At 50.8% G+C, this 16,397-nt stretch overlaps 1 protein-coding gene and 1 non-coding gene across 2 annotated transcripts in view; one reads left to right on the top strand and one right to left on the bottom strand.

The window, feature by feature from the left end:
- Positions 1-572: 572 nt before the first annotated feature.
- Znf621 (zinc finger protein 621) overlaps positions 573-16,397 on the bottom strand; it is a 20,964-nt gene continuing 5,139 nt past the window's right edge. Inside the window, exon 5 of the mRNA XM_010624592.1 lies at positions 573-731. Within this exon, the coding sequence (XP_010622894.1) occupies positions 573-731 (159 nt within the window). The remainder of the gene's footprint in view (positions 732-16,397) is intronic.
- On the top strand, positions 5,485-5,622 carry LOC117285812. The gene has a single exon (XR_004516910.1). It is a non-coding gene; the product is annotated as a U4 spliceosomal RNA (small nuclear RNA).

Genomic DNA, 16,397 nt, shown 5'->3' on the forward strand with positions numbered 1-16,397 from the left:
TTCAATCCTAAGTACTGCAAAAGAAAAGAAAAGAAAAAAAAGAAAAAAATAATTTTCCTTAAGATGAGAATCCTGTCTTTTCACTTATATAACTTAGACAAGAGCAATTAAGCAAATGAACAAGCTGTAACTCTCTTGGAAGGATGACAAAATTTGAACAGGTTGCAGAACTGGTTAAAGCAAGTTTATCCCTCATTAGTCACAAGTAACTATGATCTGGAAACCACAAGGAACCGGGAGGGAAAATCAAAAAGCACGGGAACACAAAATGCATCAGGAACGCAGAGCAGGTGCGAGCCCCAGGGCTGCTGGCAGGAGTGAAAAACACACACTTGAGCCTGTGGTGTGATTCCCCAGCTCTGCAGCCGTCCAGGAAACCATGCCGTGTCCCCCGTGTGAGCTTCGCCGGGCGACGTGGGCACACACCCACAGCCTGACGGAACCTGCATCTGTCGCCTCCCGCCTGGTCGGGTCCTGGCTTCCCTGGAGCCCCGCAGAACTCCCATGAAGTCCAGCGAGCGCTGGCCCAGGCTGGGGTCTCATTTGGGATCATTTAGAGGAGGAGCCGTTCCTCACTCGTGTGCCCCTTGGGACCCCGAGGTTTCCCTGCGGATCTCAGCCTGGCCGCTGCTCCTGCCAGGGTACACGCCGTCCGGTCCTAGCTGCGTGGCCTCACCTGGGCGGCCGTTCATCGGAAGGGCAGTGTGGGTGACGGCAGCCAGCTCCGCGTCCTGTGGGTGGGAAGGGCGACACAGGCCTGGCACACACAGAGGACTGAGGCTGGGAGTGGCCTGGAGGACACGCACAAGCAGCTTCACCCAGAGCAAACCCGCACTGGAGACGGCCCTGCACCCGTCCCGAGAGAAGGGACAGCAGGGCGTGCAAGTTCACCATAGGAGGCTCTGGGTGCGAAGGAAGGGACCGCGGACTCCCCACGAGTGAGCCTCGCACGCAGCACCAGCTTGGGGAACCACGCGGGCACGCGCGCTGTCTGGGCGAGGTCCCCGGCAGGCAGCAGCAGGCAGAGCGCTGGTCTAGGGCGGGAGTGAGACCTGGGGTCATCAGTGAATGAAAGCAGAACTGTGCTGGGGGCGGCGATCCGACAGGGGCCGCCTCCACCTGCTGCTCGCCGAGGGGTGAGGGATGCTGGCGGGAGGCCGGACACGGGCGTCCCAAGGTGGGACGAGGAGGCACCACCCCGCTGTGAGCTGCTGCGGCTCATGAGAAGGAGGCTTGGCCTCGCCAGTCTAGCAGCAGTTTTGCTTGAGGAACAATTATTTTAATCATCAGCTGAAACAATTCTAGAATTCACTTCTGTTAAAGGGAGATGTTTTAGAATTCAAAACAGCAGTGAGGAAAATGTTAGCAGGGCAGAAGATTCACCAAGACATTTGGCAATATTTTTGGATTATTGTGGAAAGATAACAGCCAAGGGGGAAGGCTTTGCCCAGAGATGATCCTCGACCATGGAGTTTTCTCTGTTTTCATTCTGTTGTCATTAAGTACACAGTGCAGACAACATTTCAAGTTGGTACAGGCTTTTATAACCGAAGCAAAAGGTACTACTCAAGACATGGAAAGAAAGACCCTGTGTTCCTCTTCCTGCTAGGGACAGGCAGCGCCTGGGGGGCGGAGAGGCCAGTCCCAAGCCAGCCCTGCTTGTGGTGAGGAGACAGAAGGAAGCCGCCATCAGCAGAGCAGAAGTGCACACAAGGGACGGCAGCGGAAGGCTGGGCAGAGGCAGCTCGCATGCCTCTGGCCCGCACAGTGCATTCCGGCTGGTCTGCATGCCAGAATGTCAGTCCATAGGGTTTTTGGAATAGAAAACTAAAATGTGAAAGGTTGTTTTAAAGTGAATGTGAGACAGCAGGCAGGCATGGCCCCTGGAGCCCGGGCCTGAGACCAAGCTCTGAGGGCCACAATTAACCCAACAAAGTGTGGTGGGCTATGGATGAAGACACCTTCTCTGCAGTATGTGGGGTTGGGAGCTGCTGTGTGTCCTGCTGGCCGGGCTGTGTCACAGCCAGCACCTGGCAGGGAGCTGCTCCCTGAAGTACCGTCACACTGCAAGCAGGCGGAGACACGCGGGGTCCCACTCCGTTAGTCCACTAACTAAGCACTGCAGCTCCCTCTCCAATCTCTAACCTCCCCCAGACCCCCCAAGTGGTCCCTCCTGCTTTCCACCCTGCCATAGATGGGCCACAAACCCCCAGTGCTCTGAGTCTACCTGGGCCACAGCCCCAACGTGGCCACTGGACTGACGGGTCCGAGTATGTCAGAGCACTGGCTCCTTTGTGTGAGTGAGTCACTGCAGACCTGGGTTCAAACCCTGGGGTATCTCAGTCCTCTTTATTCCTTATCTGGGGGACAGACTCTTGTTAAATTGTCCAGGCTGGTCTGGAAATTGTGATCTTCCTGCCTTAGCCTCCCCAGTACCTGGGATTATAGGTGTGGGTCACCATATCCAGCTGTACTGATTCCTTACAGGTGTGATAATGTAGGGTCTTCCTTGACTCTATCTTTCAGAGTGATGTGTTGAAATATTTATAAATGAAATGTTACACTATCTGGAATTTGCTTTATAATAGCATTGGGGCCCATTACACAGAGATAAAAAGTCTGTGACTCACTGTCTGTGGCTGACTCTCAAAGGCAATGTTGGGTGCAGAAGCTAAACTCCAAAAAGAATGCACACTGCATGACCCCTTTGTGTGGAGATCAGAAGAGGCCAAACCAACCCAGGGGAAGATGGGGACAGGAGTCAGAGCAGTGGAGGGGACAAGAGGGAACTTTCTGGGGAAATCAAAATGTCTTCTTTTGATGGTGACCCATCAAGCAAAAACACATGAAATGTTCGAGCTATTTGCCTTCTGTTGTACATTAATTATAGTTCAATTAAAACTAGGTTTAATCTCTTGCTGTATAGTTCTTTTTTTTTTTTTTGGTAGCTTGAAGAATACTTCTTTGGTTTGTCCATTTTCTTTAGGATTAACACTGCTGTTATGGCTTGTACTAGATGTTCTCCCAAAGCCTTGTGCTCTCATAGGTGGGGGTTTGGGGAGGAGACTGGATCGTGGATGTGTGATACTGGATTAGTCCACTGATGGGTTTAGTGTAGTTCTGGGTGTGGATAATGGGAAGACCCACCCAGGGTGTAGGAGACACCAACCAATAGGCTTAAGCCTGCATAAAAGGGAAAAGGAGGCTTGCTGCTGCTGCTACCTGTTTGCCCTCTCTGCCATGGACTGTTTCTCCTCTTGATTCTCCTCTGCCATGCAACCCTGCTTTGGAGCCAGCCAACCATTGGCCTAAACTTGTACAAACCATAATGTGAAAAAAAAAAAAAAAACTCTCCTCTTTTAACTGTGGGGGTCAGATATTTTGCATCACCAACAAGAAAGTAAGACAGCTATGGAGTCTCTTCCAATACATAAATTTTTGTGTAACCCAAATGTATTAATTCTGTTTGCCAGGATGTAAATAAATGGAAATGATTCTGCCATTTATCTGTGGGAATAATTCCATTTTAAAGCCAGAAGCACTCAAGAACCCAGCAGAGCTTTGTCACTCACAAAACACCCAACTTGATACCTTACCTCTAAATCACATTTTCATGTTGTATGTCTGGAAACTACACCACTCACAAGCAACATAAATAAAACAATGCTCCCTTCGGAAAGGAAGCGAATGCACCATATTTAGCCGGCCAGAGGAAGCCAAGCCAGGGCCTCGCCTGGGAAGCCAGGGGATACCAGAGAGGTCCACACCTCCTTTACAAGTTTCAGGATTCTTGTCAACAAGGAAGGCTCTGCCCCAGGAAGGAACCTCAGCCTTGGAGACCAACTTCATTCTGAAAATAAAGACTCAGTCACTCAACAGAGTCAGAGGGTTTTCTGGTCTTAGAACAATGGAGGCCGACTGGGGTCACAGTAGGCAGGATTCACTGGGCTGCAAGGGGTGGGTGAGGCTCACCGGACTCACAGGCGGCAGCCAGCCTGAATTATGTTTTCCCGGTGTGGTTTATGCTTGAGCCATCACCTGACAGGCTGCCCTATACTGAATCTACACCTGAGGCTATGGCACTCAGCAGCCACTTCCGCCTCCAGGGAAATGTGATGGAAGTGTGCGACTTGACTTCGGTTCCCTCTCCTGCTCCACCTACTGCTCAGGCAGGTGCATCTCATCTGCATTTTAAAATCAGGGGATGATTCAGGCAAGAATGGTGAAAGTTTGGCTAGGACTGGAATATTTACACAGACCCAGAATGTCTCCCCTCAAAGTGCTTATTAATTATCAAAGGGAAAATAGTAATTCAGTGGCGGAGAAACCTGACCAAAGCCACATTTACCAAACGATCGATATTCGTATCATTGATAATGAAACAAACACACATCGTGGGCCTCAGCCGTGCACTAAGGCAGCACTGCGCTCATCCACTGTCTGCTGTGACAGTGTCCGAGGTGAGGCTCCATATATACATATTTGTTGTTGTTGTTGTTTTGTTCCGGGGGTCAAACTCTGGACCTTGTGAGGCAGGCGGTGGACCACTGAGCTAAATCCCCAGCCCTAGGCTCCTTATAAAGCACAGATCCCAGCACTTGGAAGCTGAGGCAGGAGGATCACTGTGTGAGACCAGCCTGAACTACATAGCGAGACCGTGACTCAAAAAAAAATGGATGTTTGTCAGCCCACAGCTGGGAGGGTAAATCTGAGCTCAGCAGCCCCGCCAGGGTCCTCTGGGGAGGACCCTCCTGGCTACATCACCACGTGGCAAGCAGCCGGAGCTCAGTGGAGAGGGAATGCAGAGGGCGGCGGGCAAGGCCACTCTTGCCCCTCCTGTCACAAGCTGCTCTCACAAGAACTCATTCCCTCCACACCAGCATTAGCGCCTGGGCTACCAGCCAGGGCCCTGCCGCCCCCTCCGTTACAGGGGCCAGTGCAGATGGCTGGGCAGGGCGCCGTGCCTGTCACCTCCGCCTTCCTGTGACCTGACTGACACTGCTCCTGGGATCTCTGTCTGCGCAGGAGGAAGGCTGTTCTCGTCAGCACCACTTACCTTGGAAATGGAATCTTCTCAAACCCCAGGCACAGGTGAAACAGAGCTGCAAACAGCACCACATTTTGCCCCCTTCTCTGGAATGAGGACCAAGCTTGCTGTTTCCAGACTGTTCCCCTCCCTTTGTGCACAACAGACATTTACCCACCAATATCTACCTAATGCTTTAAGTATCTTTCATGTCCTTTAGGTAACCCTGTATTCCAGGAGTCATTTCCTCATGTATAAGCAAACCAGTACACCAAATATCTGTCTGTGTTTAATCACTAGTGGGGCCTGTTTTACAATGTACAGCTCAGGAATCTATATACTCACTATTCAATCTTCTGATAACAAGAAGCTCAGGCTTGAATTATGAGGAAGGCAATAACTATTTATCCAAAGATGCTTTAGCACTTTATTTAAAAAGCCCTTAGTGAAAACCTTCAAGCTTTGTGAACAGCAGCATTGTAGCCAATGAAGTTCATCTGAGGCACAATTATTGCTAATTGAAAACCTTCAGCCTGCCAAGCACTCTCTGTTAATCACTGGGAAATCAGTTGTACAATTAGATTTGTCACTAGTCATAGGTTCCTTACTCTGTTCTCACCCTGCACACCCAGACTCAGATGAGAAGGAGCTGTTGGTGCCCCCGTGTCACAGACGTGGAGCTGGGCGGGGAGACGGAAACAGCCACAGCACTCACTGCACTAAACGTGGTGACTCCCAGCCTTGGTCCATCCATATCCGAGATCCCACAGACCTCTCTCTACACAGCATTCCTCACCCCCTCCTTGAAGAGAAAGTTGGTTCCAGGGCTGGGGTTTTGGGGGCCAGAGAAGTGGGGCATCGTGTTGTACAAAAAAACACAAATGTTTAAAACTTAATGGAGACAGGGTTCAGGGCCCAGCAACCAGAATGAGAGGGGTCTGGGGCAACTCCAGAGAAATGACTTAAGTTGCAACACAATGAGTGATGATTTTACAGACATGAGTCCTCTGAGATTCTCAAAGTGGAAGGGGATCAAATGATCTTTACAACATAATATGGGCTAATAAAAGTAGAAGAAATAACAGAATTGGAAAACCACTCCTTAGTAACCTGCCACGATTGATTCAGGCAAGGGTTTTTATTTTTCTAGACAAGGCCTCAATTTGTAGTTCAGGCTGGCCTTGAACTCACTATGGAGCCCAGGCTGGCCTCCAACTCACAGCAGTCCTCCTGTCTCAGCTTTCTGCGTGCTGGGATTACAGGCATGGGCCACTATTCCCAGCCAGGTAAGGATCCTCAATGGCTCTAAAACCATCAGCTGAAGGACTGTTGAGGAATAAGAAATTAAGATAATGCTAATGTGGCACCCCTTAAGTCACACAATAAATTCAAAGAGAAAGGTGCACCTGTAAAATGGAAAGATCTAGTGGCCACCACCATAACCAAGTGGTAAACAGCCTCGCTGACAGTAGGACGCCCTGGCCTTGGGTGCCACCACCACGATGCTACATAAGGACACAGCATGGATGTGAAGGTTTCTGCCAGAAATGCCTAAACAGAACCTCATCAGACCTCCAGTCTGGAGGAGATGCAGAGAGTAAGGGACCAGCGGAGTTACCAGCAGCAGGGCCCACAGAGATCAGGTAGGTGCTTACACAGCACCACTCCACAGTCAACATAAGCAGCTAGTGCATGCACGCATGCATACGCACACACACACACACACACACACACACACACACACACACACACACACACATACACACACATACCCCTCTACTGCTCCACAGAGACAGGTCAGCTAGATCTCAGAGCTCCAGAAATTAACCGAAGGCTCACAGCAGCCTAAACAGCATTTACTCAAGAAAAACTACTGAAATTCAGTAATGATGGTGAATATGTGTGGGTTTTTAAATACATTTTTGATCTGTAATTGTGCATATTTCTGAGGGACAGTGTGACATTTCCACACTTGAATGTCAGATCAGATTAACACATCTACCACCTAAGATATACTCGCTATGTTGGAAATATTCACAGCCCTTTCCACTGGCCATTGTGAACTCAGTCAGCGCTGCACAGGGCAGTGGTGGCCCAGCCACAGCACACGTACCACCGCAGGCTGAGTGTATCACCGAATGTGTTGACAGGCTCACCATCACTGCCCCAGAGCACAGCAGTTTTTCCTGCACACCCTACGCCCAGGGAGTGGTGAATGAGCCCAGCCTGTTCCCGCCCTTCTCCTAGCTCCTTGGCAGCCTTGAAAACCAGCAGCCTCGCAGTCCCTGCAGGGAAGGTAGGTGGCACTTTTCCCAAGGCCCTGTCCCGGGACCTGTCACCGTGTCCCCGGTGTCACTCTGAGGAAGCTCAGCTCACGGGGCACGGTTACCATCCACCCTGACTCAGAGTCTAGCTCCCTCCACAGGGACAGCCCTTTCCCCAGAGCATTTGGGGAAAAACATCCAGGCATGGCAGGCACCTCGGGCTGCAAGGCCAACGCAGAAAGACAGGAGCAACAGAGATGTGACAGAGAGTTTGGTGCAGCAGACACCATGGGGCTGTGGAAAGCTCAGACACACCTGGGAGGCCTGGGAGGCTGTGCACACCTCCTGCACTCTGTGCTCGCCCAGGAAGGCCCCAAGGTGCCCTCAGGTGACTTTCAGCATGGGCAAGGAGGAGGGAAAGGCTAAGGCAGACCTGCAACTTCCTTCGACAAAGGAGGAAAGAGTCCAAGGGGCACTTGAGCGACCATTAGCTGCTCTTCCCTGCTAACCAAGCAGGGCCTTGGTGCCTGACTTCACAGAATCACCCCAGGGAAGGCCCGGAACCAACATTCAGCAGACACTGCTTTCCAGAGCTGACAATTACACTGCCTAAAGTGTTCAGTTTTCAACAACAACAAATTATAAGACTTCAAAGAAACAAAGAAGACTCCACAGATAGGGGATGAGATACAACTTATCCCTGACTGGACCCAGGGATCAAGCACAATCAGAAGATGATTATTTATTTATTTATTTATTTTTGGTACCAGGGATCAAACTCAGGTCCTCGAGCTTGCTAGGCAGAGGATGATTTTAAACAAGCTACCAGCAACATGTGAGCAACAGCTAAGTCAACTATGTCCGGAAAAATTACAGAAAAGTATGACAATAATGTCAAACCAAGAAAGAATATCCACACAGAGAGAAATAATAAGGGATTACCAAATAAAAGTTATGGAGAATTGCAATACCCAAAATAAAACTTTCAGTCTGAGTTCCATAGCATATTTGTCTGGCAGAAGAGCAGGCCAGTGAGTGAGAACAGGGGTGATTAGTCACAGAGACAGAAGACAAAACAGAACGAGCACAGCCTCAGAGATGTGTGACTCACCAAACACACCAACATTCGCACAGCTGCAGTCGTAGGGGAGAAACGAGAAAGGGAAGCGAGAACTGTGAAGAAGTAGTGGCCAAAATCTTCCCAGGTCTGACAGAAATTATTAATCTACACTTCTAAGATGCTCAGGGACCGTGTGTGGTCAGGGCTTTCCTAACTGTGACTGATACCTGAGGCAGTCCCTCAGAAAGAGCAAAGCTCACCTGGCTCGGTTTCGGGGCCGGGACCATGAGCAGCTAGCTGCCTGCTGGTCCAGGCCCTGAGTAGGCAGCCACCCTGCAGGAAGTGAGCTTGGAGCAAAACCTCTCTCTCACAGCACAGAAGTGAGCAGAGAGGGCCGGATCCAGTCTCCTTCCAGGACGCACCCCAGCAACCCTCACAGCCCGTGATCCACAAACTCGGGGCCCACAGATCCCCAGGACCCACAGGGCACCCCTCACCCCTTCTCCAAATGTCCACTGTCACCGCGTTGCCTCAGCTGTGACGAAGTCTTTGGGGACATCTAAGATCCAAATGAGCACTCAGCAAGACAAACTCAGAGATATCCATGCCAGCTGTGGTGGTGGCACACCCCTGTAATCCCAACACTCAGGAGGCTGAGGCAGGACAACTACAGAGTGAATTCAAGGGTAGCCTGAATTACAGAAAAACTCTCAAAGCCCCCAAACACATGCCTGCATCCATCCCAGTCAAACTTCAACAGAGAGAAGATGTTGAAAGAAGCAAGAGCAAAACAATTCATGGTGCACAAAGGAATCCTCATGAGATTAACAGCTGACTTCACCAAACCGCTGGGCTTGGAGGTCCATGGCCAAAGCTTGGGAAGAAGACTTGAGCAAGGATTCTGTGTCCACAGCTCTCCTTCAAATAAGAAGAAACTCTGACATCCCAGTTAAACAAGCACAGAGGGTTGGCTTCTAGCAGACAAAGCCTACAAGAAACCTAAGTCCTAGGCCAAGAACGCAGCTCAGTGATCTGAATGCAACAGCAGGTGCATTAAATGTAATGATCAGTAAGAAACAGAGTTTAGACTCAAGATATAATTAGACTGAAAGTAAAATCACAGAGAAAAGCTATACTACTGAGCTATCCCTGGCTTACGCAGTAGTCATAAGAGAGCTGGAATAGCTCTACCCATCTCAGAAGAAAGAAACTTGACAAAATACATTACTCGACACAAGAAGAGACACTTTATAACAGTTTAAAAGCTCACTTCAGCATGAAGAAGAATGATTATTAACATACATATATCTAATAAGAGTTCTCAAGTACATGAAACAAAAATAGACAGAATCTGGGGGGGGAGAAAAATTCAGCAATGATAATTGGAGACCAATTCTCTACTCCTGGAGAATTCTCCTGGAACTTCTCCTGGAAAAAGAAGAGAAAGTCAGCAAGGGGTGCAAGGCTTGAACAGCACTGAGAACCAACTTGACTAACAGGGATCTACAGATGCACCGAGAGCTTGGTGCATGTTCTTCTAAAGTACACGTGTTCTCCACCAAGATCACATGCCAGACCATAAAACAAGTCAGTTTGTTCAATCACGTGCTCCAGTGTCTGTCTCCCACAAAAATTAGAAGATTGTTAGTTGGGAGAAAATCAAACAGAATTAGCATGGAGTCAATCTAGAAGAGGAAATATATTGTAGTGGACACAGTAACAAGGACAAGACAGAAAACGCCATAAAGAAGCTCATCCGAGGGTCATACATATTGTTTGGGTTTGGGCCTAGGAGGTCCCCCAAAGACTTGAGTGTCTGGATGGTGACTGGATCATGGGACAGTGTGCTCATCAGGGGATCCATGCACCGATGAGTTCACAGCTGACCGTGCTACTGGGAGGTGGGGCCTGATGGGAAGAGGTGGTCATTGGGGCATGACTTGGAAGGCTGTGTCCTGTCCCTGGCTCTTTCTTCTCGCTCTTCTTCTTGCTGCCATGGATCCAGAGCTGTCTTCCTCCAGGCCTTGGAGCCAGCCAACCATGGACTGAACCCACTGGAACTGTGAGCCAAAATAACTCTCTCCTGTTTTACGTTGCAGGTGTCAGGTATTTTGTCATAGCAATGTAAAGTGACTAATACACGTCATTGGTGGCAAGGTGATTTAATATTTGTTTTCTTGATCTTGCTACTGTCAATCAGTCATCAAGGAACAAAAGCTATCTTCTTCTCTTCCAAGAGGACAGCCAGATATCACAAATGCAAAGAAAAAAAATCTGGATTTTTTTATTCTTCTCTGGGAGCAGTTAATAAGTGTTTGTATTTCTAAAAATGGAAAGTTCATTTGGAATCTACTGACATGAGAAAAATCCCTAAAAACAGAAGGGTAGTGGATACAATGCTGGCTTCCTGCTTTCCTTTGAGGAGGATCCAGAATGGGAAAGCTGTCCCCTGGAAAGAGAGGCCAAGGGCTGGGATCTGTGTCGTGCCATCCCCAGGGGCCAGGGAGCAGGACAGCAGCAGTCAGTGCACTGGTGCTGTGATGCTCTGGCTTAGAGTAGGATCACCCCTGGGGTTCTAAAAGCTGTGTGTGTGCACACATTTATATGCACCAAAATCACACATCCACGGCAACACGTTCACATACACAAAAGGGCCTGAATCACATACACCTCGACTGCTCAGTAACCTCTGAGTTGCAAATTTATGTAACAAAGCATGGCATTTCTCTTTATTTCTTCTTCCTTTCCTTCCTTCCTTCTTCTTTTCTTGCTTGTGTTTGACTGCATTCTGTCACTTGAGTTGTGGGATTTTCCAATTGTGTCATGTTGGTGCTCAGATATGTTGGATTTTGGAATGTTTTGGATTTAGAGTATTTGTCTATTTTTTAAAGACTTAAATGTACATATTTTCATTGAAAAATATTTTTGCATATCCTTAAGAGTACTCCCAGAAATCTGGGAGGCTGAGATAGGAGGATAGCAAGTTTGAGCCCAATTAGGAAACTTAGTGAGCTCCTATCTCAAAAGAAAAACTTTTTTAAAAAAGAGCTGGGGATATAGGTCAGTGCAAAGGCCCTGGGCTCAATCCCCCAATAAATATAATAATGATAACGTCCTTCATAGCAGTTTATTTTTCCTCTAGTAGGAGAGCTAGTCAGGTGAAGTATTAGTTTCGTGTCTCTCTGGTATCCCGAATCTGCAGTATTTCCTTGGCATTTGTCTTCCCTCCATTGATGTTGTTTACACACACAGGAACTCTTTCCTGAATGGATAGCTCAGGTTGGACCCAGAGGTCCTTTCCCAGCTAGAACTCTCCACCAGCTGCGCTCACAGATACATTCCCACCTGACAACCAGGTCCAGGCGTTGCTTAGCTTTTAGACAGTTCCTGGGCTTTGTGACTAATTAGTTTTCATTGGTTAGTGTTTAAGACCATGCGAACACCTGCACCTCAGCAAGTTTCTGCAGAGACTGAACATCCACCGATGGCCTCGTCTGGGCCAAGCACTACGAACTGGTGCAGGGATGATTTTCTGGCCCCCACAGTTCTGGAACGGGCTCAGCACATGACCTCTGTACTTGCATGGACCTGCTGCTGCTGGGCACCGGCGCAGGTGGGGCTGCAGGCCGAAAGCCACTTTCTCTGAGCTCAGAGGCCCTCCCCGTGATGCCTCAGAGAAGCCTGGGGAACCTGGTCCCCAAGCCACCCCAGGCACGAGGGCCCCTCGGTTCCCTGGTTTTTGACACTGGGCTTCCTGCTCCATCGTGATCTGACTTCCCCACAGCTAAGTGTTGGCTCCTCTGCTTCCTGGACCCCAAGCCCCTCTTTTGGGGAATACTGCTGAGCCATGCATTGTCCAGCTCTGCCTCAAGTGTGACATTAACCTTCAAGTTGCCAAATGATGCACGAAACTGACAGAGTATCATGCACACGATGGTCTCCGGCGTCCCGGACAGGGGCATCTGTGTGCATGGATGTGATGAAGCCATGTCATGTAGTGCTTACGTATTATTATTCCTGCTATGTATTACTAACTGACCAGAAAATAACGGATGGGAACAAGGAGGGAACAACCAGAGGGGTCTCTGTGATTAATCTATAAAAACACGCTTAAAAATCACAAGCACATCAATCGTGAATGTACGAGACAGTCGTCACATACTTCTAAGAGATTCAAATCTGAGATGTTATGAATCTTCACTAGTGACACCCTGATCACACAGAGATAAGCCCACGCGCTGTGGCCTCTGTGGACAGGATGCGGTGTCACCTGTGCTAATGAGAAAGGCGCTCGGGCTGAGGAGTGGGTGCTGTGATCTGCGGACGTGCTTGTGGGTGTGATGGTGTTGTACGTGCACGTGTGCAATCACCCAAGCGTTAAAAGTGGCAAGATTCAGGCCTAGACATTTTTCTGGGTAGGTTATTTCTTGCTCTAAGTATGTATTCCTTTTATAATTAGAAAGCTATTTTAATTTAAATTTGAAGACCCCTTTTCCTAACCAGAGGTTAAAGCAGATAATCCATGTGAAGTCTGTGAACGTCTCTCCCAAGCTGCAGAACAACAAAGCACCTTGCCCGTGGGAGACGGAAGTGGGAGAACTATAACAAGTGCTGTGAAAGGAGACCCGCCCTGCTCAGAACAGGCAGAGGGGCCTCGGTTCCTGTGCGTGGGACACCGGCGTTTATTCTAGGCGACTGACCGAACTGCTGGTAATCGCGGAAGAGCAAAAGGATGACTGCTAAGACTGCCTGCAGAATAGCGGAAGAAAACAAAACCTAGCTCCAGGGAGCTACTGCGCGGCGCGGAGAACCGCAGCGCTGGAGGCTGCTGTTCTCAGAAAGTCGTGACTGGGGTGAGAGGGCCTCAAGTGAGCGCCATCCCCCAACGCCACAGCACGGGTGAGGCCACTCACCGTCTCGAAGCCCGGCTTCCTTTCATACAAACCCGACTGGCGGTGCTGTGCTGAGATAGCATGTGGAGAAGAGCCCAGCAAGGAGGACTTTTCCATCAGTAAAACCCAGGTGTCCTGGGGCAGTCGCAAAGCGGCGTGGAGGGGCGCCCACCAGCGGAAGCTCCGGTAACTCCGCAGCTCTGTGCAGCGCCGAGCAGAGGCACAGAGGCGGGCCAGGCCTCCGCAGCTCTCGGGCTCCGGGAGCGATGGGGTCTGTCAGCTAGATCTCTGTAACTCATGTCTGGAAAGACCACAGTTCGCATTGAGACAACTGCTGATGTGACATATTCTGAAACGTGCCATCTTCCTAACTCAGCCTCCCCAAGTGCTGGGATGACAGGTGAGCGCCACCATGCCCGGCTACATCTGATATTTTATTGCTGATATTTTCAAGTATTTCCCCTGCCTAGGGCTTCTGTACGTTCTGACTTTGTTTCCCAAACACAGTTTAAACCTGCTCCTTGGATGTACACACAGGACCAACTCCCACTGAGCCGAGACACCATGCAGAAGAGGAAGCCAAGCTCGGACCCGCAGTCTCCTGCCCAAAGGACTGCACCACGAGCAAATAAACCTCCCAGTGTTATTGTAGACAGCTGAGTTAGGTAGAAACGTTACAGCAGTCAGAGAGGGCTGGGTCCTCAGACAGCCAGGACAAAGGCGAAACGCACCACAACCACGGCCGGAGATGCACCTGCTGGAGAGCCAGCCTCAAGATAGAGACAAGCTGACCGGACCCGCACACTTCCTCCAAGGACAAACTGGGCCTGATGAGGTCCCGACAGACATCGGCGACCCCAGCGGTGAGCAGAGACCTCTGGACCCTCCACCTCCCGGGAGACTCTTGCTCTTCCCATGCATGCTTGCTACGTGACTTGCTTCCCAATCGGACACCGTTACCTAATTTTATCGGATGCTCATGGCTGTGGACCACGTTGCACCCATGTGGGTTTCACCCCATAAGCCTCCTCTGTAATGTGGGGCACCCCAGCTCCCCACTTGGGTCCCCTCCTGCCCCTCAGAGCTTTCCTATCAATAAATATCTTCCTACTTTTAACCTCCATTGTTCCTAGAATTTATTCTTTAATTTTAGAAAACAGGAGCTCTCGTATCAGACTCTAACAGGTTGGAAGATACAATATTTTGTCTCACCTCTGGCAACATTTCCTATATCACCAGGAGCAGCCCACTCACCTCCCATGGCGGACAGTGGCCACTGGGCTCCTAGGACCTTGTGCTTGCAAGGCAGGCACGGCACCACTGAGCTGTACCCCTGGCCCTGGGCTCCCCTCTTAAACACTGCAAGCCAACAGTTAAGCAGCAAATCCCTTCTGCCCAAACAATGGGTGTTCTGCAGTCTACACCTGAATGCCAGTGGGTGCTGGGTGTGGATACTGCAGAGTGCAGCTCACTACCTTGGGCAAGGGCAGAGCTGGGCACCAGCTGACAGCGAGCTGGGGGACCAAGGAGGCCTGCACACTCCATCTGGGAGCAGTGAGCACAGCACAGATCCTGCCTGGGAACCGGAGACCACCATGAGCGGGTCTCTCCAAGCTGGCACCAGTGTGCAGGGAGGGACAGCGTCACCAAGCAACAAGGCACCCAGAGAGCAGGGCAACTGCCTGGGAACAACGCAGATGGCAGTGGAGCTTCAGCTGCAGGAAGCAGCCAGGTGGGAGGGCGACCCTTGCCGTGCAGCAGGGTGGGCAGTTAGGGCAGAGGAAGCTTTGCTTGCTGCTGTTTCGTTTCTTACAGTCACGTGGGGGCAGGGCGGGGATTTAGCTCAGAGATGCCACTGCCTGCCTTACAATCTCAAGGACCTGAGTTCGATCCCCTGTACCAAACCAAACCAACAAACAATCACACAGGGGGCTGGCGATTTAGCTCCCGAGTTCAATCCCCAGTACCCCACCCCCAAAATCACCCAGGGAGTCAGCCATGTGGTAAAGTTTAAAAATAAGAATGTGTGCAAATTATCTCTTAATGCAATGTCTACCTAGACAGCGAATTCAGGGAAACTGTCCAGCCCTCCTGCCTCAGCTGGGACAGGTGACACCTTCTGGGACCCTCAGCACCAGGAAAAGGGTCCTCACCACTGCCCGGCTGGGAACAGCTCAGAAGTCCCCTCAGTGACCCCAGAGCCCTCACTGCTCGCATGGGCCCTAATTCTGAGACCCTATTGGAAGCTGTGCGGGACAAGTTGGGTCCACACCACCACGTGGTTTCTGTGGTAATCAACCAGGTCCACGCGTACCGTTTACACTGCCTGGGAAGAGGCAGACGCGGAAGCTGTGCTGCTGCACAGGAAGTGGGGCGTGCACCCCCATCACGCAACGGAAGACTGAAGGTGACATTCCGTGTGCAGTGCCCAAGGAGACGGATGCCTGGGCCCGGAGCAGGGCTCCAGGACAAGCCCTTCTCCCCCGGACCTGAGGAGCTGTCCCACCGTCCATGCATTTTCTGTCTCTGGCAGAACCCAGGGCTCTCACAAGGCAGCACAGTGGCAGTGGCACTGACCCGTCGTGCGGCTTAAACACCGAGGCATGCGCATGACTGTCCCATGGGGCGGCCGGACACGGGTGTGGAAGTGGTCCCAACACATGGGACAGTCACACAGGTACTGCTGGTGGTTCAGGCCACTCGGCAACAAGACGTGGAATTCTGCCCCACACCCGTCACCCAGCACCGTTGGAGGCTGAAGCAGCTCAGGCCCAGCCTGGGCAACTGGGCAACCGTGAGACCCTGTCTGAAATAAAAAGGGGCTGGAGATGGGCTCGGTGCCCGGGCCCCGTCCCTCACCCCAGCGAATGACACGCGATGCCTGCCTCAACCTCCCAAACACACTGATCTCCTCACCTGCCTACGCAGCAGCCCTGTCACAGACTCCGCCGCTGGTCCCGCATTACACTTTCACTCAGAAGAAAGGTATCAACCCAGGCTTTGTGTATTTACAAATCACAACGCAGCGTCCGCAGCAACAGTCAAAAACGAGGGAAACGAGGGAGAAACCAGGGGGTGTTCAGCTAAGCCGGGGCGGTGCGGGTCCCTGCGCCACACGCGAGCGAGGCGGCGGCCAGGAGGAGCGGGGCGGGCTT

This window comes from Fukomys damarensis, unplaced genomic scaffold, assembly GCF_012274545.1.
Source record: "Fukomys damarensis isolate Sample0158 unplaced genomic scaffold, DMR_v1.0_HiC HiC_scaffold_12, whole genome shotgun sequence".
Taxonomy (NCBI): Eukaryota; Metazoa; Chordata; class Mammalia; order Rodentia; family Bathyergidae; genus Fukomys; species Fukomys damarensis.